Source organism: Somniosus microcephalus, chromosome 29 (genome assembly GCF_052327205.1).
Source record: "Somniosus microcephalus isolate GS21.2 chromosome 29, FLI_Smic_1.0, whole genome shotgun sequence".
NCBI classification, from domain to species: Eukaryota; Metazoa; Chordata; class Chondrichthyes; order Squaliformes; family Somniosidae; genus Somniosus; species Somniosus microcephalus.
In genome coordinates, this window is record NC_141015.1 from 31670821 (window position 1) to 31695677 (window position 24857).

Consider the following 24857-nt stretch of genomic DNA (forward strand, 5'->3'; position numbering starts at 1 on the left):
AAAGGAACCTGCTCTAATACTCGAGAACACACACACACACACTCAGGTATGCAGGCCTAACCTGGCATTCATGCTCTTATGAAAATAATTGGGACTATTTTCAAGAGCTGACATTTCTCAGTGGCAATGCAAGATCAATTTGAGATTCTTTTTAAACTTCTGAATTTATGACAAACTCCCAAAATCTTTGTGACAGAAGTATTGTAATGTGGAGCCATTTCCTCCCTATTATTTTACATCTCCTCAAAGTTGAGATGGGAAGATAGTCTCTTGTCGTTGGCAGGTGGTCAGTTTGCAGCCCATCACGTACTTAAAAATTTGATTGCGCGTGCACATCAAATAATAAAGTCACATATTTGATGTGAATCTATAAACACACAATTTCCGGAATACATACAATTTATAGATATAAAAACTCATACATTACATAAATAACCACTAATAGAAATATGCAGCAAGATTCTTAATAGTGCAGAAATGTAAGAATTAAAGAGGAAGATCACAATGCAGTGAAGAAACGGATTGTGGAGAATGCAATTTTCAGAATTGTCTCATTAAGTACAGTGCAATGGTCCTTGAGAAGTGTTCAGCAGGGAAATCAGCCAAAATTTGCTGAAATCTTTAAAAAGTGCACCATTTTACTTTCAAAGCAATGGACTAAAGTAGATTCTTAGTAGAATCTTTTTTCAGGAGCAGCTTTGATTATATTCAATTATAATTAAATCTGAACTGAGGAATTTTCATTGTCTCTCTACTTCGTCCAATGCTACAGAACTAATCAAGATTTTTTTTTTTTACAATTTGTCAACCTACAAAATGTTGCGTCAAGAATGGGCAAGAAAGAAAACAAACCTGTAATGATGAGACATTCATTGTGGTCCAGAGCCTCTGTAAACAGCCGTGAAACAATGAGCTCGGGTTTATCAAAAAACGGATTTCTTCCTGCACGAGGCCAGCACGTGTGACGCCACCTCCAACACATTTGTTTGCAAAGTCCACCTGAAAGTGAAATAAGATATTGTGTGTTTTTTTTTAAATTTTTGGATTAACGACAAGTAATGAAATTTGAATGTGTATCTTGCTGTTGCATTTTTTGGCTTCACCAGATATCTGCCTCATGGCAGTGCATAGACCACTCCTGTAAGCAAACTTCACTCCCTCCGACCCAGCGTGTGAAGATCGGGTCACAAGTATCAGGAAAACACGCAAGACTTTTATTCTGTGAGATAGTGGTTGGCTGATGGACTTGTGAAAGTGAGACATGATCTGGGCTGGGACAAGGACATGAGGGATGGAACCACTGCACTGACAATGTTGAGTGGCAATCGAATTCATTGCTCTGCTATTTTTAAGTCTGAAGTGATGATCTTCCCAAAACTGATTAATCAAACACATTAATATTCTCAGAAAACGCTGGAAAAACTCAGCAGCCAGGCAACATCCGTGGAGAGAGAAAGCAGAGTTAACGTTTCAGGTCGAAACCCCTTCGAAGGGTCATTGACCTGAAACGTTAACTCTGTTTCTCTCTCCACAGATGTTGCCTGGCCTGCTGAGTTTTTCCAGCGTTTTCTGTTGTTATTTCGGATTTCCAGCATCCGCAGTATTTTGCTATCATATGAATATTCGCCCTTGCCTCAATATTTAATTTCACCTTCTCTTGTAGGCCATTGTCCCTTGTATTATTTCCCAGCACCTTGTTCTCTGGTCTCTTGCTAAGCGGAATGGGAGAAAATGCTCCCAACTAAGGATTCACCTTGCCTTTGGTTACCCGCTCACCCAGACGGTAGAGTCCAGTTGAAAAAACACAGTCTAGTTGAAAAACTTGACATGGCTAACAGATATAAATGTGAACAGTAACGAAGCATCTTGTTACTGGCTAATCGTCATGAAGAAACACAAATCAGCACAAACTGACAGCTAATCAGTTTTTCAATTATACTCTGGCAGCACTGCTAATTTAGCTTAATTTACTTTTTGCCTTAATATGCTGAATTTCTCGTTTACTGGACACCTTTGCCTTGTATGCAGTAAACTCTAATGGATACTTTAAAATCATTACTAAAAATCTTTCCCAACAATAGCCATTTTTAGAAATCTTAATATTTCCAAATAAGGGTTCTTAATTGCTCTGATAAATAGCGCAATCATTAGTCAACACACTTACTGCCTGAAAACATTTTCCAACACTGTAATTAAGATCACCCAGCCCACAGTTCAACTACATTAATTTTGTTTTTTCATAGCCTGAATGCACATAGCAAAAATACATATTACAACAAAAATATGTTCAAAACAAAATACAGAAACAGATCACATTTATGGAGGAAACGATAATGGCTGGGAGGTATTCACATATATCATGTGACAGGCTGAGCACTGTAAGCTAAGCTGCGCAACAATTTAAATGAACTTTAATTAGAGTTTATTAATATTTATACTAATCAATAAAAAATAGATTTTACCTCATTACTTACTCTGAACAAGGTAAGTAAGGACAGTACCTTCATTTCACAGTTTTTTTTCCTTTTTGACTACTACAATCCAGTTTCAGTTAAATATGCACATTGTAACACTAATTAGGTAGGTTAATTACATACTAATGAGTCATAGCACAGCATGTCAATTAGGAGTATACACAGATTACTGCACCTTGCCTATTAAAAGGAGTACTCAACGCAATTTAAAAGGATGGCACATTGAAGGTTCCTTCCCTGAAGCGCATCAGTAAAACAGTTGGATTTTATGACAGTCCAGCAACTTACATGGTCATATTTTTTTGGAGTCAGCCTGGGCTACTATCACACCTTTCTTAGGTTTCAGAGGGGGCACTGGCAGAGATTTGGGAACAGGTCACTCAGCCAGGAATTGTACCAGCAGAGCCAGGAGAATGAGGAAAGTGGTAAATACTTCATAAAATAGCCAATCACTGTGGCCCGATTTCAAAACTAGTAAAACAGTTTCAAGATTTTAATTAATTTACCAGTGTATCTACCTCTACTATAATTAATCAGAACAGCGATAGAGTACTGAAAACCATTGTTATTTATGGCCCAGTTACATTCTTGTGAACAGCATTTAACATAGAACAAGATTGAACCGAATCAATAAAACAAGCAGAACTAATTTAACCTGTTGCTGTAAAAAGATGTTTGTTTGATTTGTTCACTTCAAGGTCACCATTAATATTATACACAAATGCAACTTCAGCATTGTTTTGTAAGGTGCAGGTTTTCCAATTCACAATTTTAAAAGCAAATTCTTGTAAACAATCTGTAATCAGGGCTGCATGGCCATACATACCCCAGCAAAAAAAACAATGCCTACAGGAGAGGAGGGAAGGGGAAAACATTTCTCAAAAATACACTAAAAGTCTGCATGATCACACATTTGCTTTGCATCCTGATGCACAGTTTTCTGTGTGAAAATGCCTGTCCCCCCACGTGTACAACTGAGCTTGGGAATGTGCAGGGGAGGAAGGATCCGCACGCATGTTGCAGGTGCTACCCTGCATTCTGTTACTGTCTCGAGCGCCAGTAACAACACTCTGAAGAAATAGAATATGAAAAAGAAATCTGTCTCCTTTTTCTACCATTAATACCAAATCATAAAGCCTCTAGTTTAAGACTGCAAGGGTTAATTGGCTAAATCACACTTCTGAGCTTCAGATTAAATCTGAACTTCTGTAAATCAGTTCTGATGCTGTCATGTTGAAAGCCACAGAGTCCTTTAAAAGCTCTTTGTAAATTCAACAGGAAAAAAAGGGAGAGAACTGAGATGAGGCTATGATCCCATCAGAGCTTTGCTCTGGTCTCCGACTTTGCCAGATGACAGCTGCCATTGCAGCTCCTTCAAGCATGTTAAAATGAAGTGGAGAAATGATAGAAGCTGCCTCAGGGCCAAGATTTTAAGTAGACTTTCTCAATGACCACCAGCATCTTCATGTACCTGTAATTCATTCCAATTTGCAACAAGCAGAATGCACTTTTAAAAGGCATTGCATTATTCAGATGCTAATCTAACTGTGTCCCTCGGCAACTTCAGAAGCACTTTTCATTTTCCATCTCTGATTACTATATTAAACCAGACAGGCTAAAGAGTTATACAAAACCTTTAATATTATTCTTGTAGCTTATTTTCTATTTTACCATTGTGTATGCTTCTTGAAATACTGTTCCAAGGATGTTGAGTCCTGTGATTATAATCAAACATTATTGTAATTCCTTAAAACTTTTAAGGCAATGCCTATTAAAAGCTCATCCTTTTTAATGTCACAAAAAGGCTACTAGACTGAGAATTATTTTGATTTATTTTAGAGGAAGTTAATCCCCAGGGTGTAGTGTGATTGTACATTCTCCCCCAGTAGTGCTTTATGGTTAAGCAACCTCTATTCACTCATAATTGTATTTGGTTGAACTCTCTAGCGTTACATGTCTGTGCATTATCTAATTAGGCTCATCTCCCTTGCATAGTGAAAATCAGATACAACATAACCAGCTGTTTTCTATATTCCATCTCTCTTCTCCCCCCCCCCCCCACCAAAAAAATTAAGCTTCGAGATTTCAACCACCTGGTGGTGGAATGGCTTGACACCTTTTAAAAAGGTGTCGTGTTGACAACAGCCTTTGCGTTTTGCCTCAGTGGATAGTGAACTTTGCAGGGTAGCACAAACAGCCACACTTATCGCAGTTGCTGGTAGACCTATAAACTGACCCACAAGCCATCAGGCAACTGGGCAGCGTTCAGGCTGCACTAATAATCTATCAGCATGCCCTTGGAAAAGGCTATCATGTCAATTTAAAAACCAGTCTCTCAGTGTGAAGATCTGCTGCCATATAATAAGCAGCAGCTTGGAAACCTGAGCTAACAATCAGGAATCAAGCAATTTCAAATTCCAGTTGCCCTCTACATGATACCTTCAATCAAAATGTACTGCGGGTGGACACTCGCACAAGATTATTAGTGGAGCAGCACCACAAGAGTTGCTAAATGTTTGAGACAGAGCTGCATGTTTACGCCAGGAACTTAAAACGGACACAGCTGCACCTCAATATTCTGGATCAATGCAGAAATCCTTCAGAAAATACTAATAAAGCCTCACCAATACTTCACTTAACTGTAGCGTTTTATCCCAGATGTTATGGGTGCCTGGTACCCGTCCCTTGCGTGCAGAAGTTTAACCACCACTTGCTGAAATCAGTTTTGATGAGGGGTATTTCTCAGGGTACTGTTATGGACTAGGCTGCTTAGGAAGGTTAAAAATATAAGTAGGATTGCAGCACAATAAAAAAATTCAAGTATTCAAGACTCCCAGGCTGGCTGATTGGAATCCCAAAATATAGGTTTTGCTTGCTCTCATGGCGGTAGACCCAATCACCTTTGTGGGAATACCATGGAAACATGCTAATGAGGCTTGTATGCAACTCAATGGCTGAAGTAAGTGATTTGTTACGGTGCAAAAACGAGTAAATTTCTAGACTTGCAGAAAAAGACCATGAACTCTAACGCTTGCTGACTGCTGGGTCCAGCTTTCCCAGTAAAATGATAAGACGACTTGTATTTCTATAGTGCCTCAGCACGTCAAAATGCAACAAAACACTGAATTACTTTTGAAATACGGTGACTACTTTTATGTAGGAAAAATTGATCCCAAAATGAATCTTTTCTAGAATACTGAACTGTAAAACCCTTCTAATTGCAATCTAGTATTTAAAATATAGTGCTGTATATTTATTAAAACACTGCTGAAATGTCAATTAGAAGGTAGATGTTATTTTAATATTTTGTTTTACATGTACAGCATTCCTCTGTTATTGGTTGGATCAAGAAGGACAATGATCAACGCAGTTTTGGTAATCAGCCAATTTTCATAGCTTCCTTTAATCATTTGTTCTGCTCCTACCTGTAGCATGCCATGTCCATTGTCTTCAATTGTCCCTTCACATGTGATGTGCAGTCTGGTCAGCTTCTTCGTGGACCTGAACACAAGGACATTGCAATTAAATAAATCTAATTCATCCAACCGGTTTACATAGAAACAAATGTGCTGTTGAAATTTACGCTGGGTATTTATTTAGGCATTTTTCTGGAATATTCAACTACAGGAAACTCTCGATTTACCGGCACCTAAATAACCGGAAATCTTTGTTAACCGGCAAAATTCAGGAGTAGGTTCAGGTAAGTTTTACTTCATATTAGTGGCCGTTCCTGGATCTGTGGCCGTGTAACCGGGGTTCCTGCACCTGTTGCTATGCAACAGGGACGCCTGGATCTGTGGCCGTGTACGGGGCTCTCGTACCTTTTACTATACCTCTCTGTAATCCGGACTTTTTGATAAACCGGCACCACGCGCGGTGCTGGATAAAAAAAAGTTTCCTGTAATTTGATTGTCTGCATTCTGGTTTAACTCTGCTATATATCCTTGCCTGACGTTTTATTGATAGTGACTGCAATTTATAACTAAAAAGTAAATTAGCTCCCTTTGGAATTCCAAGTTATCCATTTTTCTTTTGTTAACTTATTAATGCAGTGATATAATTTGAGATGGATAAGAAATATATCTTTCAAAGTTCACTGCTTTTTTAAAAATATGACCTGGATATTGAAATACAGAGTAGAAATTCTAAATTTGCCAATGACACCAAACTTGGGGGTGTGGCAAACAGTGAGGATGATACCAATCGACTGCAACAGGACATAGAAAGGCTAGCAGAATGGGAAGACAAGTGGCAGATAGAATTTAATACAGAGAAGTGTGAGGTGATGCATTTTGGCAGAAGGAACAGGGCGAGGCAATATACACTTAATGGCACAGTTTCAAAGAGTGTGCAGGGACAGAGGGACCTGGGAGTTAATGTGCATAGGTCCCTGAAGGTGGCGGGACATATTGAGAGAGTGGTTAGCAAAGTATATGGGATTTTAGGCTTCATAAATAGAGGTATTGAGTACAAAAGTAGTTATGCTGAACCTTTATAAAGCACTGGTTAGGCCACAACTGGAGTATTGCGTCCAGTTCTGGTCACCACACTTTAGGAAGGATGTGAAGGCACTTGAGAGGGTGCAGAGGAGATTTACCAGAATGGTTCAGGGGATGAGGGATCTTAGCTACAAGGGCAGGTTGGAAAGCTGGATTTGTTTTCATTAGAGCAAAGGAGGTTGCGGGGTGATTTGATCGAGGTGTACAAGATTATGGCGGGTTTGGATAGGCTAGACGGGGAAAGGCTGTTCCCACTAGTTGATGGTACAAGGACTAGGGGACACAGATTTAAGGTTTTGGGCAAGAGCTACAGGGAGGATGTGAGGAAAAACTTTTTTTACACAGCGAGTGGTGAGGACCTGGAACTTGCTGCCGACGGAGGAGGTGGAAGCGGAAACACTTAATGTTTTCAAGGGGAGACTGGATAGGCACTTGAGGGAAATAGGCTTGCAGGGCTATGGGGATAGAGCGGGGGAATGGGACTGACTGGATTGCTCTAGAGAGCCGGCACGGACTCAATGGGCCGAATGGCCTCCTTCTGTGCCGATATGACACTATGACTCTATGAAGATCACTGGTCCACATACATAAAATTGGACAGACATTACTTTTTTTTTTAAAAACTAGACAAATTGTATAAAGGAAATACGAAAAAGCTTCCAAATGATTACTTTAATCATGAAAACTGAAAAAAACACCCCATTACAAATAGTGTAAACAGAAGACAAAAACCTGGTCCTGAAGTCAAGCACATCATTAAAACAATACGTACAAATCAGGGCCTCATCAGATTGCTGTTTGTCTCATTTTCATTTCCAAAGCAAAATTTGGAAAAATATCCAATTATACCTGTGCAAATATACTAGTCCAAGTATTTAGATAAGACAGATTGCCTTGGGCTGTATGCATCTGTCAAGTGAACTGGAGCTATGAAATTTCAAGTATCAAGTCATTTTAATCAAACGTGGATAAACCACCTCCTTGAAAGAAAATGGAAGTTTGTCACAATAAGAAAAATCGAATCCCGTAGAACCTTGAACTCCAAACTATGAACCGTAGCATACTCTCAGTGCTGTGTTAGCTTCATGTATTGCAAGTTATATCCCATGTGCAAATTACATTCATAACAAAGAGCATCCTTAGTGCTTAAGGTATGAATTTACACAAGCTAATGCTTTGCAATAAATTTACTGGCCACCACCAATGAAAATAAATTTGCACTCAGTGTCCAAACTGACAATAAGGCCTTACTGCTTGTGTATTCAAGCTATTAACCCATCTGGGAGGACAAAATTACCACCATTTTTTCTTGTCTATTAAAAACAATGATAAAGGAAAAAATATCACCTCAGCAAGTTTGATTATTTGCCAGAAATCTAAATTAACACATTATAAATATGTTTAACTGTTTAATAGTGCTGTAAAATCAATGGAATTTAAAAAAAATCAGTAAAGCCTGTCACATTTTTTTTCAAATAATTGTTTTGTTGTTAACAGATGTATCTACAACACAGCAGAACTTCAGCCGTATATTTGGATGGCTACTGGGAGGCTTTTTAGTGGATCTCCCAAGACATTACTCACAGAAAGTAGGACATGCTGGTTTATGCCATGTGACACACATTGTATTAACTGACCCGCTCATTTATGGTGGCGGATGGGGTGAAATTGAATTTTTCTGGGATTTTTAGCCAGCGTTTTGGATCAAATTCTACCAGTGTCCATTTTTCTGTGACAACAGTACATCAGTGGATTTGATTATTATTATTATAATACGTTCCTTTACCCCTGGACTCAATTCAATATATTCACAGAGTGGATGGAGTGGTCTTTCTTTTGGTGCAAGAGTTTTTCTCATCCTGTATTTTATATTCTTTTAGTATTTTACAAGGTCTGCCCAAAGGAAGTTAATATTTCTTTTGATGCTAGTCATCAGATATTTGCTTAAACGACTAGTAAATAGAAACGAACACATTCAAGTGGAAGGTTTTAAAATAATATTCAGATCAGGTCCCTAATCACACACATCTTCTGACCCATGTGTGTGTATGCACATTTTTTAAATTTACCTTTTTTTTTTTACATTTAAGAGGCAATTACTTAAAAATGATTGAATGCTCATTATTTCTAATGCTGTTTTCTAAGCAACAATATTTTGCCTGGAAATTATCCACATGAAAATTCAAAAATCCTGAAGACAGTGGGCGAAAGGTGCAGGACGTGCACACTCAGAAGCAAACCTGTGAAACATGCAAAATATTTGCACTACAGGAGCACACACTCAATGAAACAAATAAGTTACACATAAAGCAGCCAAAACTGGGTTCTGTCTCAGTAAAATTGGCTAATTAAACAGTGATTTTAATTTTCATAACCAAGAACAGAACTGAACTAAGATGGCCACAATTTCATCATAAATGTTAATTTCTTCAAAAGGTTAACTTAGATTCAGGTCAAGAAATAAACTACTTAAAAGCATCACAATTCACTCTTTGCAATAGCAAAATACTGCAGATGTTGGAAATCCGAAATAACAACAGAAAATGCTGGAAAAACTCAGCAGGTCAGGCAACATCCGTGGAGAGAAGTTTGAGTTGACGTTTCGGGTTTGACCCTTCTTCAAAAAAGTTTTGAAGAAGGGTCAAACCCGAAACGTCAACTCAAATTTCTCTCCACAATTCACTCTTTGTTCCCTTCTCCCATTTTGTAAGCAACTTGCTCCCCCTTTTGGGTCACACTGCACCAATTCTTTGAGCTTGTAACCTAGTCCTAGGCCTCTGTCACTGACACTCCTAAACTGAATGCTGAAAGCCCCAAGAGACGGAGGCAAGCTGGCTCACTGACCAATTTCCGTATCTCTGTAGGGCTGCTTTCTCTGTACTTGGATCCTCTCCTATTCAGCCCTTCTGAGATTTTGATCTCTCCGGTTGCCAATCTTAGGTGAGAACCTATATCTTACCTCTTGGTAGTAGTGACTCTGAGATACTACACTTCTTCCAAAAACCCCAAAAAGTGGGCAGATTTTTTTTTAAATTTTTTTTTTTAAGAAAGACTTAACCTTACAAAAGGGTGAAGTCATACCACATCTGTTTGACTATCCCGATAGACTTTTAATGCACTAAAAACATGTCAATTAAATCCCAGTGCAACAGATCTTGAAATTTAACATTAGCAAACTACCCTCAAGCTAAAGGCAGAAAAGTATTTCACCAGCAGCATTAACGCAGTATAATAGAAATTATTTAAACACACACAATGAGTTTTCCTCGTCAGATGCACTACAGCAATTTATAGATTTGACTGGCTTTCTCTGCTTGCTGTTTAGCAATCTCATTCTTTTTCGGAGGCCTTTCAGTTGATGTGAGTGCTTGTCCTTCATAACTCACGCTTGCAACAGAAGCTTGAAGGAATCTGTCTCCTTTGCACTTTACTGAATCAAACAGCACTCTCTGCTAGTGCCAGGGGACTGGGATGTTGGCTCTCTCGGTGGCTACTTTTAGTTACATTGCTCTCGAATAAACTCCAAAGCTACATCCTTAGGGCTGTCCATTTATCAAGCACCAACACCGATATGGTCACATCAATCTGCAATACTAGATAAAAACAAATTCTTGCAACACTTAGATTTATTATGCGCTTACTTTTCTGAGATTTTTATTTCAGTGTCAAGGAACAGCACCAGTAAGTGATGAAGTTTATTAAAATGTACATATTTTGTGTGTGCTCAGCTGGTAACCAGTTCTTTTCATCTTAATTTCTTGTTAGATTGGATTTTTATCCACCAACAAAGAAAAGAAACGACTGTGCTATTTTATTAATACTAAAACTATACCACAACAAAAAGCTATTCAATATAATAATAATAATCAACTTTATTGTTATTGTTAGTGCACAAGTGCAGTACAACGAAATGTAGGCTTTCTGAGAGTTGGAAAGTGACAACCGTCAAGTGTGACTTGATTTAAGTGCAGGCAATGCGATGCGCTGAGCTAGCTTTCATCTTGGATGGCATGAACATGATTTCTGCCCACAGATATGAATTCTGCCCACAGGTTGGGTCTAAGCGGCAGGTGTTAAGTGGTACAAGCGCTATATGCTATTGGCAACCTCAATCATTTTTCAACAGAGCCACACCAAACACAGCAATGACCGAGCAAAATGTGATGGCTAGATACTAGTAGTAACTGTGCTGAAGTTAATGTTAGCTGGATAAATTAACCTTAATATAGGTCGGCAGAGTTTTTTTTTACCTTTCCCATTCAGGAAATTTCTGAAGACACTGTCTCTGAAAAGTTACTAGACCAGTAGGCTCTAAGACAAAAAAGGAAAGGAAATTAATAAAAGAGACAGAATAATAAACACACTTAAAAATATTGTAATAAATGCAACATTTACAATATTTACCTAGCAAAAGAACCACACGTCCCACTGTTAGACAAATCCCTCTTTTCAAGAGATACTGAAAATACACATTTACCTTTTACAAAGTGCCTTTTGTTGCCTCTCCAATTACTTTTTCCAAATCTCCTCTTACTTCAAAATTCAATAAACAGTCATGAAACAGAAGACACACCTCATTCTTCAAACATACCTATCCTTCACATACCATAAGGTTATCACTGCAAAGGGAGAAATAACTAGGCACATTGCCCCGCTAAGGACTCTCAACATGGACCCTTCCCCCTTGCTATGAGACATATTGGCTTGGATTTTGCGGTCAGGCGAACAAACAGCGTTAGCTGTTCATTACACTTGTCCACAGACTTTCTGTGGGCTTTTGCATTGGAACTTGCAGTTATTAGAGAGCAAAAACAAGGGATCTGGGACTTGTGTGAACAGAGCAAGCAACATTGCGTCTCCTTAACCCATCAGATTGAAGAATCCTTACTGAGAAACGCAGTCTAAACCAGGAAGTATAAGTTAGAATAGTTAATTCAATGTAAATCATGTACAGAAAGCGAAATAAAGAGAGGGAAAGAAAGATGGGATTAAGAGAGAGAGAGATAAAAGAGACAAAGAAAAAAAGTGAAAAAAAAGTTTTTAATTTTTAAAAATCTCCAACAATAATTAAAATCTGAAGGAATGAGACACCACCCTTGCAAAAGTTAGTGCCAGAGAGGTTGGTTGGCAGTAATTAAGACTTATCACGCCTTTAAAAATTAACTTACACTTGAATGAACAAGGCCTAACTTTTTCAAAGGAATAGAAGGATATGTTGATAGAGTGAGATGAAGTAATGTGGGAGGGTGCTCATGTGCAGCATAAAAATCGGCATAGACATGTTGGGCTGAATGGCCTGTTTCTGTGCTGTAAACGCTATGCAATTCTATGTACCTGTATTAAACTTAATACAGTCAACTGAATGAGAAATCCAAACACCACAAGAGCAACCTTCAGAAGGTGTAGGATGTGACACTTGGGATAACTACATACAAAGAATGAGAGATACTAGCTAAGTAGGAGCCAAAGATTAGTCCAGTCTGGCTTGTCAAGCTGTGTTTCTTGCTTGGAACTAAACCCAAAAACAATATGTCACCGTTTGGGATTCTTTGACCATTTTCTCCCAGAAAGGACTTCGACATGAGATAGGTCAAGATGGTATTTTAGCAAAAACTTGCCAAAATGGGGTTAACTTCCCAAGATGGCTTATGTTCTGAGTGTGTATCAGTAGGCTGCATAGTGACACCACTATTCCCAGACAGAATGGAGATAAATGGGAAATTCCCCAGTCAACCACGCCCAGAGACTGCACTGTAGCAAGTGACTGGGGATTGATTTTACAAACATAAATTGCATTATGTAACTATCCTCCACGCACTGCATTTTGCTGTTATCGGGAGACGTTGCTGTAGTTTCGGTCAAGAGTTCTGTTTGCTGTAGTTTGTAGAGACCCTTTGTCTGCTTTGTTGTGAGTCCTTCTGTGAATCCCGCCCTGCCTCCAACTCATTGGCTGACACAGTGCAACTCATTGGCTGACACAGTGCAACTCATTGGCTGATACAGTGGTGTCAAAAGACACTCTGGTTTCGTTAGTGAGACAAATAGCAATTACAATGCAGTTGGGAGGCAAACAATGGACAAATCATTAGCTACATCTGGTTATTCAGAAGGACACTTTACACTTGGGTATTCAAATGTTTTTTCATTGTGGTAAGTGCTGAGAGAGAGGCTTTTAAAAAATTAAAACACAAGCACCAAGAAGGAGATGAACATCTGAAGGCTGCAAAGGTTGCAAACCGTGGTCAGACGGGGTACAGCGAGATTGCGCTTCCAAGTCTTCTTTCTTTCTATTTAACTGACCCACGAGAGTGGGCTAGCACTCGTGTTCTTTAATTTCGTAACAGTACGTGAACAGAAATGCTATCAATTGTATCAAATGGTTCATCAATTTCATTGTTCTATGTATTTTACCTATTGTGGAATAAAGCAACTTACAATTCGAACCAAACTTCTCGCCCAGTGTTAACTCGGTCCATTCAGAGACATTGAACAAGTACATGTGCGTACGGCACAGAGATCGATTCAGTACACAGGGGAATTTCATTGCTACCCTCCTGGGTCCCGTAACCACGCTAGTAGATATAGGGCAGTGGGAATCAACTTCCACAAGAAGCAGGCGACCAGACTGCTCAAGGGGGCGGCTGACGCTAATGAACCCAAATAGCTATCTGTGGCAGACCCTAATTTGTAGTGAAAAGCTTGGTGACAATGTGATTACCCTAATCGGTGTCTTACACACATCTTCAAAAGCAAAATTCTTAAAACTCAATCATGCAATGTTACTGCACACATAGAATGAGTCTCAACTGTGTCAGAGTCAGGGTTATCATGCAGCATCAGTAATGCAAGCTGCAGTCTTCAAATCAACAACTCTTTAGCAACAGGTTTACCCAAAGTTTTGTTTCCATGATACAAACTGCCGAGACAATTTTCTGGCACATTTAGTGCTACCTTCTACGTAACCATTTAAGATTTACTTAGAGCAGGGCAAAACGACAGTATAGTAATTCATTTGGCTAGAATTAATTTAACTGGTACATTTGAGAGGCATTTTGGATGTGATTGAAGGATTCTCCTGTCCACGTGCCAGATGAGACTGTAGCAAATGCAGCATTATATCTTTCAAAAAGGATTGTTGGTCTCAAAACTGAGCTAAATCTTTATTCAGAGTGAATAGTGACATTCTGTGGCCACTTCCTGAAACGCGCTGATCGCACCAATGATTCACTTGGGCGATTGTGCCGGTCCCCACATTATTTTCTGCAAATGTGCGAACTCGCCGATGATGTCACTTCCTTCACCTATGACGTTCGAACTACCACGAGCTTATGCTTTTCTTCTTGCTGCTCTTTAGCTTTTTTTTGCTGTTTCAAATTACTAAAATCAAGGAGCTGTGCATATTGCTTTTGTGTGCACGGATCTGCTGTCTTTTACTAACATGAGAGTAGCTGTTTGTGGTGAGGACTTTGCTTGTAATTTGGAGTGCTGCGAAACCTAACCCTGTAGAAGTGTCCCTTTCATGCTTTGTTCTCTCTTCCGCCCCCCACTTCTTTCAAAAGTGTCCTCAAAATCTACTTTTCTGACCAAGCTTTAGCTAACTTTTCCAAATTTAACTACTATCACTTGGCATCCAGATGACTCTAAGAAGCACGTTGGCATGTATTATTCTGTTAACGGTTATCTCAAAACACAAGTTGTGTCAGAAATAAAAATTATGATTTCCCCAATATGCTTTCATATCTTAATGGATAAAGCAATGCTAGATTACAAAACAAAATTGAACATTTAGATTGGTGGGAGGTCAGATTTCTATTTTACCTCCCATCTGCAAGTTGTCCTTCGATTCCTAATTTGATGCAGTGATCTTCCTCCCCAGTGGTATCAAGGGGCTAATTCTGCAGAAAGCAGAACCACCTTAAACATCCACTCCCACACCCGAGTAGGTAACGTGCCTTCTGCAATAGAACTTAGAATTTCTGGATGCTAAGAGAGAGATATGAATACTCAGGCCTACATTTTGTTTCATTTTACTACCGGAAGATTAATTGTAAAACTACCATTTAACTTTATTTTTTTTCCTGACACATATACAATAGGATACATTTTTTGTTGGAAAAATCTATATAGGTCTCATTTTTAGTTTATTTTACTTTTCCCGAAGGCTTGCACACCACAGTGCTCTCAGTCCCCCAACAATGCCACTCTATAAATAAGTGGTCAGAAGTGCACAGGCGTGACCTGGGGGGGGGGGGGGGGGGGGGGCGGGGGGGCGGGTGGAGGCGCACTAATGCTCACTATTTTCCCTTCCTCCCTATGGCGAAGATCATAAGAACATAAGAAGTAGGAGCAGGAGTAGGCCATACGGCCCCTCGGGCCTGCTCCGCCATTCAATAGGATCATGGCTGATCTGAACTTAGACTCACGTCCACTTCCCTGCCCGCTCCCCGTAACCCCTTATTCCCTTATCAGCTAGGAAACTATCTATCTCCGTTTTAATGTCGCAGCTTCCACAACTCTCTGAGGCAGCAAATTCCATAGGTTTACTACCCTCTGAGTGAAGAAGTTTCTCCTCATCTCAGTTTTGAAAGGGCAGCCCCTTATTCTAAGATTATGCCCCCTAGTTCTAGTCTCACCCATCAGTGGAAACATCCTCACCGCATCCACCCGATCAAGCCCCCTCACAATCTTATATGTTTTGATAAGATCCTGGCTTCTGTTTTGTAACCTTCACCATAATGACTAAGACCAACATTTCAGATGTGGAGAATTAAGAATGTGAATCCATGTTTCACTACTGTATGGCACTTTGCACTTGAACTTCAGTCTGCTATTTTATATGATGCCCTATATGCTTAATAGTTAATACCACAGGACCAATAATAGGAATTCAGATGGTCCATTCATGAAAGCTTTGATCTTTCAATTTTATTTTATTTACAGAAGCTTAATGAAGAACTATTAATACTTATTCTTAGTATGAACTTACTTTTTTCTGTGACTTTTCTGAAATAGCAGAAGAGAGTTTTAAGCTTTTCAGCTTTCTTGAGTGAAGATCCTTCAAACAATCTGAGAAAGTAATTAGAGCAGTATTAAAACTCAAGAAACCATTTTTCCTCAACAAAAACAAATGAGAGGGAGGAGAAAGACAAGAAGAAAATCAAATTTGTGTTAATGGCTCAAGACATTTCTCATACAAATAATGTCAATCTGGCTAAATAAATGATTATGGTTGCAGCAACCTTGAATATTGTAATGAAATAAAACATGGGTACAGGGGTACTGGAACTGTACTCTAAATCGTGACAAAAGAAGCTTAGTGCTGTAACAAAGAAATACACATTAATTCTCATCTCTTTACTCCTCACTGGTCTCATTCGTTTCAAAAAAGCCTTTGAAACCATTGAATACCCAAGGAAATTCTTCATGAATTGTGTATCTTTCATGCTCATTTTAATTTTGTTTTTATGTTTTTAACCCCTCAAGCAGTATTCCAAATAATGTAATGCTCCACTTTGAAAACCCTTGAATGTAATACCATTGTCTTTTGTTCCTTTGCCAGACCCCAGTAAATGCTAATCTATTGTATGACAAGTATTCGCTCCCTCATCCGACTGCACAGCTTATTTAGTTGCTTTCTACATCATGTCATTGTTCCTAGATATAAATATCACTCTCAGGGCCTTTCAAATAACAAGGTTGGGAATGAAATTGCTAAATCTAGGCTGATGCAGTAAAAGCCCTTCAGGCTATAGATATCATTTCTGAAAGCCGATTCCAGTATTCGACTGATTTCACTGCCAAACTAAAGTGACATGTGTTTTTCATCAGCCGGGTGAACTGCTGCATGCCTTATGGGCAAACTCGTTTTTTTGATACAGGATAGCCTTCAGGATAACTAAGCTTCCTGGGCAATCCCTACTTTTTATATATTAGAGTTAGCACAGTGACAAAACTATTTAAAGCCGTTTACTGAATATTAGTGCACTGTACTTTCCTTCTGTTGTTGGTTATTGTGCGTTGTATTTTAAGGGAAAACATTATTTCCAATTTGCTATCCCATAGACATTAAACATAGCCATGCTGCTTTGTACAGCCCGAGTACTCCAATGCACTTTCAATTAACTATCCTGCTCTCTTAAGGAAGATATTTGGTAACTTCCATCGGAGTGATTTTCATCTTTTAATTATTAATGACGTTATCCAATTATGCAAATAATTACCCAGTTGATGCCTGGATCGTTCTCTTTAATGATGCTGAATGGTTTATTTTCTATAATTTGAGTAGTGACAAGGTTTGTTTTAATTCAATTGTTCAAATGTAACTTTTCTGTTACCTTTTGCATTTTATCTTAATAATTCTGAAAGTTTTATATGCTGCATCTTGTAATTCTTTGCTAAATGATCAATTTTCATATTTTTTTTATAAGCCTCAATATATAACTATTAAAATTCCACTTTGAATATGCATATTCTAAATATGGCCTGTTACAAGCATTGATTTTAAATAAATGGCTTTTACTTAAACTAGGAAACATTTGGGATACAATTATATCACTGCAAAGCAGTTTCCATTTGAGTAAACTCTGGTGTCAGGAGTCAATCCAACTGTGGAATGCAGTGGTGTGAAACTCCTTCAGGGAGGCCTTTCACACATCTCGGGGCCTGACACTGCGTGGGGGCACCTTACTGACTTATGCAAAGGCTTTTTATATGTTGAGAAAGCAGGTTGTCCCTCTGCGCTCTTAAAACAAACAATTTTTCTGGAGTGGAGTTCTATACATGGATGTGAACATAGTGATTAATGCACTCGACTAACAACCCAGAGGCAGTGAGTTCAACTCACACCATACCAAGTTGGGAAACTAAATCCAATAATTCTGGTAATTTGTGGATGGTCACCAGAAACAAAAATGACACTGAAAGAAGGATTGTTTTAAAAACTCAACTTTGTTCACTATTGCCCTTCAGAGAAGGAAACCTGCCTGGTTTGGCCTACACATGACACTGGTGACCTTTAATGTCCTATGAAGTGGTCTAACAAGCCACTCAAGCTGTAGGAAACATCACTACAGAAGGCAATGAAACAGGTCTCGCCAGCTGTGAAATGCAATCTGCACCTTCAAGTCTCAGACTGACAGCACAGTACAACTACCGCCAAAAGGCCCCTTTACGTTCTTGGTAGTGGTGTTTGCACCACGGAGGTCTCGCGCAGCCAGCTGTAACCCAATGTAAGCCAGCTGGAATTGCTAAATCCAAATGGTGGAAAAACCCACTTTTAACCAATCAGTGGCTCATATTGAAGTCGGCACTGGTTTAACAAGACCCCCCAGCTCCCATACTAGCAGTGCAAATAGCCCACTGGCACCAGCACAAAAGGGCCTCAAGAGTCACAAAAAACAATTGTTGATCAATCTGCTGGGTGCAATTCAATCAAGGAGCACAGATGTGCAGATTGGGTGACCGCTTTGCGGAACACCTCCGTTCAGTCCGTAAGGGGGACCCCGATCTCCTGGTGGCCTGTCACTTTAATTCACCGCTTCAGTCCCACTCAGACCTCACCGTCCTCGGCCTCTTGCATTGTTCCATGGAAGCTCAGCGTAAGCTCGAGGAACAGCACCTCATCTTTCGATTAGGCACTTTACAGCCCTCTGGACTCAACATAGAGTTCAACAATTTCAGATCATAACCTCGGCCCCTATCACATATATATATTTTCTTCTTTTTTAATCCACACTTTTTGTTTTTTCTTCCCTCCCTTCAGCTGCCCTTCATTCTGCCAGCGCAATTCACACCCCATCTAGAGCCATCATTTGTTCCTTAACCTGTCCCATTACCACCTCCCCTTGCCTTGAATATCTCTTAATATCTCTCAATGTCTCTTAATCTCTCCTGCTTTCTATCCTATCACTGACCTTCCCTTTTGTTCTTTCATCCCCTCCCCCCTTTTCCAGCCCCCAAACTTGCTTTCCATTTCCTGCTTTTTTCCCCAGTTCTGACGAAAGGTCATCAACCTGAAGCGTTAACTCTGTTTCTCTCTCCACCGATGCTGCCTGGCCTGCTGAGTTTTTCCAGCATTTCCTGTTGTTATTACAGATGTGAAAGCCTCATTATCTGATTTGGTAATCAAATCCCATCTCTATTGCGAATTCTGCTGAAGTGGCTACAATAGTTATTTCCATTTCATAAAATGGACACCAAATGAGCAGGCAAATGCACTTTTGTTCAGATTCACATTTCAATTGATTTACAAATTAAGTGATCTTTTGTACTATTTTATATCAGATATATGTGTTTTTTCTCTTTAATTTCCTCCCCTCTGCTTCTGAAGGTGTAGATTCATGCTGGAATACAGTTTTGAAAGCAATACAGCTCTCTGCTACCTCATTCAGCTGACCAGTCTTCATGTGAGAGCCTACCTAGTCTGTATCACCGGGCTATATCCTCAGGAGACTGAAGAAATTTGGAATGGCCCCCCAGATTCTCACCAACTTCTACCGGTGCACCATCGAGAGTATCCTGTCCGGCTGCATCACTACCTGGTATGGCAACTGCACCGCCACAGACCGCAAGGCTCTACAGATGGTGGTGAAAGCTGCACAACATACTATAGGAATTAAACTACCTGCTGTGCAGGATATCTACCCCGAGAGGTGCCGGGGGAAGGCCCTGAGATTCATTAAAGGCGCGAGCCACCCCAGCCACAACCTCTTCGCCTTGCTCCCGTCCGGTAAGAGATACCGAAGCATACGGTCTCGTACCAGCAGGTTTTGAAACAGCTTCTACCCCCAGGCCATAAGACTCATGAACGAATAATTTATTATTTATTACTGTTGTTTTATTTATTATTACTGTATTTCTATTAGTATTTTATCATTGTTATGCCATATTTATTCCAATGTTGGGAGGACTCGTAAAAATCAACATTTCATTGTGCAGTACACACGTCTGCTGCATATATGACAAATAAAATTGAATTGAATTGAATTGAATATATGATCACGGGCGACTGGCGGCCAATCATTTCTTACCCTAGCTTGAGAACACAGAGGCTGATTCTGATGACCAGTATTGCCCCTGCAGAAATGTTCCCACTCAATACACAAAAGCACAAATCTAGAAGCTTCTTGGTCTGTTTGACTCAGTACCACACAGTGCACTTATCTACTGTGCCATTGGAGGAGCATATTCCAGCCAAATTCAGTAGCTTGAAATATAACCAGGAAAAATTATTTTAATATTCAGAAGGCTTAAAATACAAATATACCAGAAGCATGAAAGCACATAACAGGCACAATGAGGGGTATGTGTGATAAAATTAATTTTAACATAACTACTCACATTTTTTGCCTAACAAAAGCATCAAGAGACATTCACCAAAAAAATCTTGTGATGTCTACCACGCCCTCACGTACTATATGCAGACTAAGGACATAGATGGTGTGGACACTACCCATATACACAACCTGAAAGATTATGCACTTAATGCGGCAAACAGTGGTACAGTTCAGCTTATTATCTCCCCACTTCAGAGTAATGCCATCCCATTTCATATACAGGAAACTCTTTGGTATCCGGCACCAACGGGACCGGCGTGTTGCCGGTTGATCAAAAATTCCGGATGACGGAGAGGGTTATCTACCGAGGCTATTTTTAACAAAGAAAAATTTTAAAAAATCAAGAAATGTGCAGTATACAGTAATTGGGTACTCACCTACAGAATGTTGTGTTAAATGGATGGTGGAAGATGTTGATTAAGTACAGTACTGCCAGTTGAGGGTAATGCAATGCAATGACTACCAGCAGCGTGGGAGACACACAGTACCCCTGTAAAATGGCGGATCAGAAGAGCCTACCGGCAGCGTGGGAGAGTCAGACTCCTGTTATTGAGGTGTTCGGACTTCCGACAGCGCCAAGAAGCCGAGTAGCGGCAGTTTGGAGAACTACCCCCACTGACTAACTCGGCCACCGCGGGAGACTCGGACTCGGCAACATTTCCGGTTATTGAGGTGTTGTTTTCGGAGTGAGCATTTTGCCGGTTAATAGAGAATTCCGGATATTTAGGTGCCGTTTAAACGAGAGTTTTCTGGTAACTAGGTAAAATTATATGTGTGTGTTAAGTATAGACTGCAGGCAAAGTTGTAAACAAAATTAGAGGCTCTATTACATTTCTTTCAAGGCTTACTGAAGAGTGTAGTTCAATTTACTGCACAACATAAATAGGCCAGTGGATTTCTCTAAACTTAACCATTAATTTGCATTCATGTATGTTGTTAGGGGTAGCTGTGAAGAGCCAGTGTCAATATTTTAACCTTACAACTTCAGCAAAAACCAAATCAGAGCACTGTCTCCTTACTCACGTCAAATACTGCGTGGATATTAGTAATCCAAGTCACAAACTCAATTGGTTGCACAGAATAGTACAATTTTAAAACAAAATGTATTAGTAAATTATACTGTCACTGATTTTTTTTGCTCTGAAAGCATTTGGAGAACACAAAATATTTTATAAAGTGGAAATGTAAGCAATGGCAACAAAAGTCTGCCTGCAAAACATGCTGATAGCTTTCAGAGAGGCCTGCAAATGAGCCTATCAAATAAAAGGTCCCAATTTTCAAAAAATATGACACTATATATCTGACTGTTATTTTAATTGTGGGTTTTGTCTGATGTTAAATGATTTGCAGCAGTAATTCCCTGTATGGCAAATTTTCAGTTTCGGCCATGCAATTAAGAGGCTGCACCGGGAGGAGAATCTGAAAAAAATAATTGGTGATGGTCAATCTGGGCTGGGCTTATATAATTACTGTACTAATACTGCAATGAACTTACATAAACAATTTGTGCACCAGTCAAGGACAACAATAGCCATGTTGCATGGAGCATTCCTAAATTAAGTACAGGAAACTAGATGGTGCCGGTTGATTAAAAATTCCGGATGACGGAGAGGGTTATCTACCGAGGCTATTTTTAACAAACAGAGTCAGACTCCTGTTATTGAGGTGTTCCGACTTCCGACAGCGCCAAGAAGCGGAGTAGTGGCAGTTTGGAGAACTACCCCCACTGACTAACTCGGCCACCGCGGGAGACTCGGACTCGGCAACATTGCTGGTTATTGAGGTGTTTTTAGAGTATGAATTTTGCCGGTTAATAGAGAATTCCGGTGCCGTTTAAACGAGAGTTTCCTGTATAGTGCAGGCCGGACGCAGTATAGAGCCTCCATTTGCATCACACTACTTCACTGACCAAAGTATTCCATCCCATACCATGTTATTACAATTTCCTTGTATTTTCTATCCAATACAGACAGATTTGAGGGTAATTTGGAGCTGTTGATTTGTGATCATTGAGATTTCCCAATCAGGCAGTGTCACGTCAGGCAGCAGATATGCTCGTCATCTGTATGGTTGGGGAGGTAAAAGGACAATGGTACAATTTCTGTGCTAATGCCAGACAACAGAAGCTGGCCAGAATATTTAAGAGGAGCTAACACAAAGGCAAAAATGAGCTTAGTGATCAGTAATCAGGGGTCAATGCATTTCCTATTTATAAAAACACAAGCCTAATGTTTAAATGGGAAAGCATGCACTCATCCCAATTACTGGGACTATAAATCAAACTAAATATTCCGCACCACATTCAAATTTGAATAATTTCTTTTTAAACACACAGAAGTGCAGTACTTTTTGGAGACACTAATGTCTTCTTGGCACTGCCTTACATCAGAATGCTATACATCTAATTCAATTAAGTCGAGAAGCACGCCATGAAGGCCACCCACAGCTTGTCTCTGACCTTTTCACTGTCAGTGTGGAGCAGCTGCATCAATGCTAATCAAATATATTCCTTTACTTGGATAATCAGTCTGAACTACCCTGCTGCAGACAGGACACTGACATAAAAACACAGCACTGTCAGTCATTGTGAACAAAAACACAAGAGGAGTGGAAAAAAAACAAATAAAATCAGCACAGATTCATTTTATAAATTCATCATTTTGAACTCTTTTAGCACTACTGTTAAATGTGATTGTTAGATTATTCAGTAAATGCTACAAAAAAGTAATGTACTCAGCTCCCCATTTATACAGTTATTCATAAAGAACTAGAAATTACACTGTGTATCACTTGGCTACAACTGAAATGGGGTTCAAAAGCTGCCAAGATAGCATTAACTTTCAACTGATAGTTATGGCAGTTACAGCTTTGTTTTTCTTTACTAATAAATCCTTAAATGAAGGGCGCCATCCTTCAGACAAGACGGACGATCAGTTCAGTTCATTCAACAATAATGTACGATTTCCATGTAGCTCCAGGAAAGGAAAAAAGCATCCACTTCAAGACTTTTCTCTGAGCTGACCATGAGTAGAGGTGGTGAAATCATGTCCAAAGAAGGCACTTTGCTGTATAGCCCACTGATATTTGTATCTGTTCAGATAATCAGTAAAACATTCTATGTAATGGCTAGATGAGTCACCTTTAAAGTTATTCTTTGAGACAGGAACAGAGCCTTGGACCTGCAGAATTGCTTCAGATAATATAGGACAGCGGTAGCCAGCTGTTTGAGTGGAAAGCAATGAGAATTATTAAGATTTCTAAGCATTTAAAGTGATGTTCATGTTCATCTCTTGATGTAAAAGGATCTTCAGATATTTGTGGGTCCTGATGAACTTTCCACTCAGAGCGCCTAAAGGATATCCAATATGCCCTGTCCTATTCCTGCAGGACAGTGTCACACAGAAGATGAACTTATCCAGATTTTCTTGTCAAAGAACAGTTTCAAGCAAAGAGATGCAGTCGAAAAGGCAGTTATAAAGGCCTCAGAAAGTCACTTCTATTTTTCACCACGTGTCATGGTATTAATAGATTCAGAAGCATTCTTGACTCCAGAACTATGGGTGAGTGAAACTGCCAGGCCATTTGACCGACACCTCCAAAGCATCCTTCTCAAAGGGAAACAATCCTTTTCTCAGTCTGGCACCAGGCAACATTTCATCCAGATGATCATTTAACATCAAATAATTTGCTAGGTATTTCTCCAGGAACTTGACTGAGCTGAGAAGCTAGTCATGCAAGTAAAGGTAGGTATGATGACATTACCAAGATACACTGCCCATTGTCAAAGCAAGAGGAAGGATCTGTATTGAACATAATAACTAAACATTTATAGAGAAGAGGCATAGGGGGAAAAATTCAGTTGTGAAATTCAGCGGGAGGTTAGCAGCGGCGGTAATCGGCAGCGCCCCGCGGTGTGGCGCCGCTGGCGATGACATCATCGTCATGCATAGCGCCCCACTTGCGATCTTCGGGGGTGCCCCCCGACTTACCGCCGGACGCTATGTCCGACAGGGTCAGGGGGGCCTACCTGCGGCGGGGGAGTCGCTATTTAAAGGCGAGGTGCGGGGTGGCCATTTTTGTTGCTGGCCGCCTGCCAGCACCTGCCTCCGCTCCTGTCCCCGGCGTGCCGGCTGCACTCCATGAGCCCGGCACTTCTCGAGTGCCAGGCTCTTTTGCCGGCACTCCCGATCCCCGGGGGCCCAGCTGGGCCCCGGGTAGCGCTGCGCAAGGCCCCTCCCCTTTAAGAAGGGGAGGAAGGCCTGCAATACCGGCCATCGCGCCGCGATATTCCCTCGCAGCGCCCCAAGAGGGAGGCGGGATGCTTCCAGTAGTGCCCCACTTCCCTCTTGGGACGCTACCACTCAATTTCCGGCGTGGGGGCGCTAATTTTTCTGGGGCGCTAAAAGTAATTAGTGCCCCAAAGGGGGCGTTACTCAATTTTTAGCCCATAGTCTTTAAAAAAAATCGATATTGTCAGTGGATGGTTTATCATTCATGAAATTAGAGTACAGAATGTCAACTTTTGGAATATCACTTTCTTGGCCAAGTGA

At 40.0% G+C, this 24857-nt stretch overlaps 1 protein-coding gene across 1 annotated transcript in view; it reads right to left on the reverse strand.

Moving 5' to 3' along the window:
* Positions 1 to 763: 763 nt before the first annotated feature.
* Positions 764 to 24857, reverse strand: part of parga (poly (ADP-ribose) glycohydrolase a) — a 135743-nt gene continuing 111649 nt past the window's right edge. The window contains 5 exon segments of the mRNA XM_085970540.1: positions 764 to 915; positions 918 to 999; positions 5900 to 5975; positions 11224 to 11284; positions 15960 to 16039. Coding sequence (XP_085826666.1) covers positions 779 to 915; positions 918 to 999; positions 5900 to 5975; positions 11224 to 11284; positions 15960 to 16039 — 436 coding nt within the window. The 3' untranslated portion in view covers positions 764 to 778.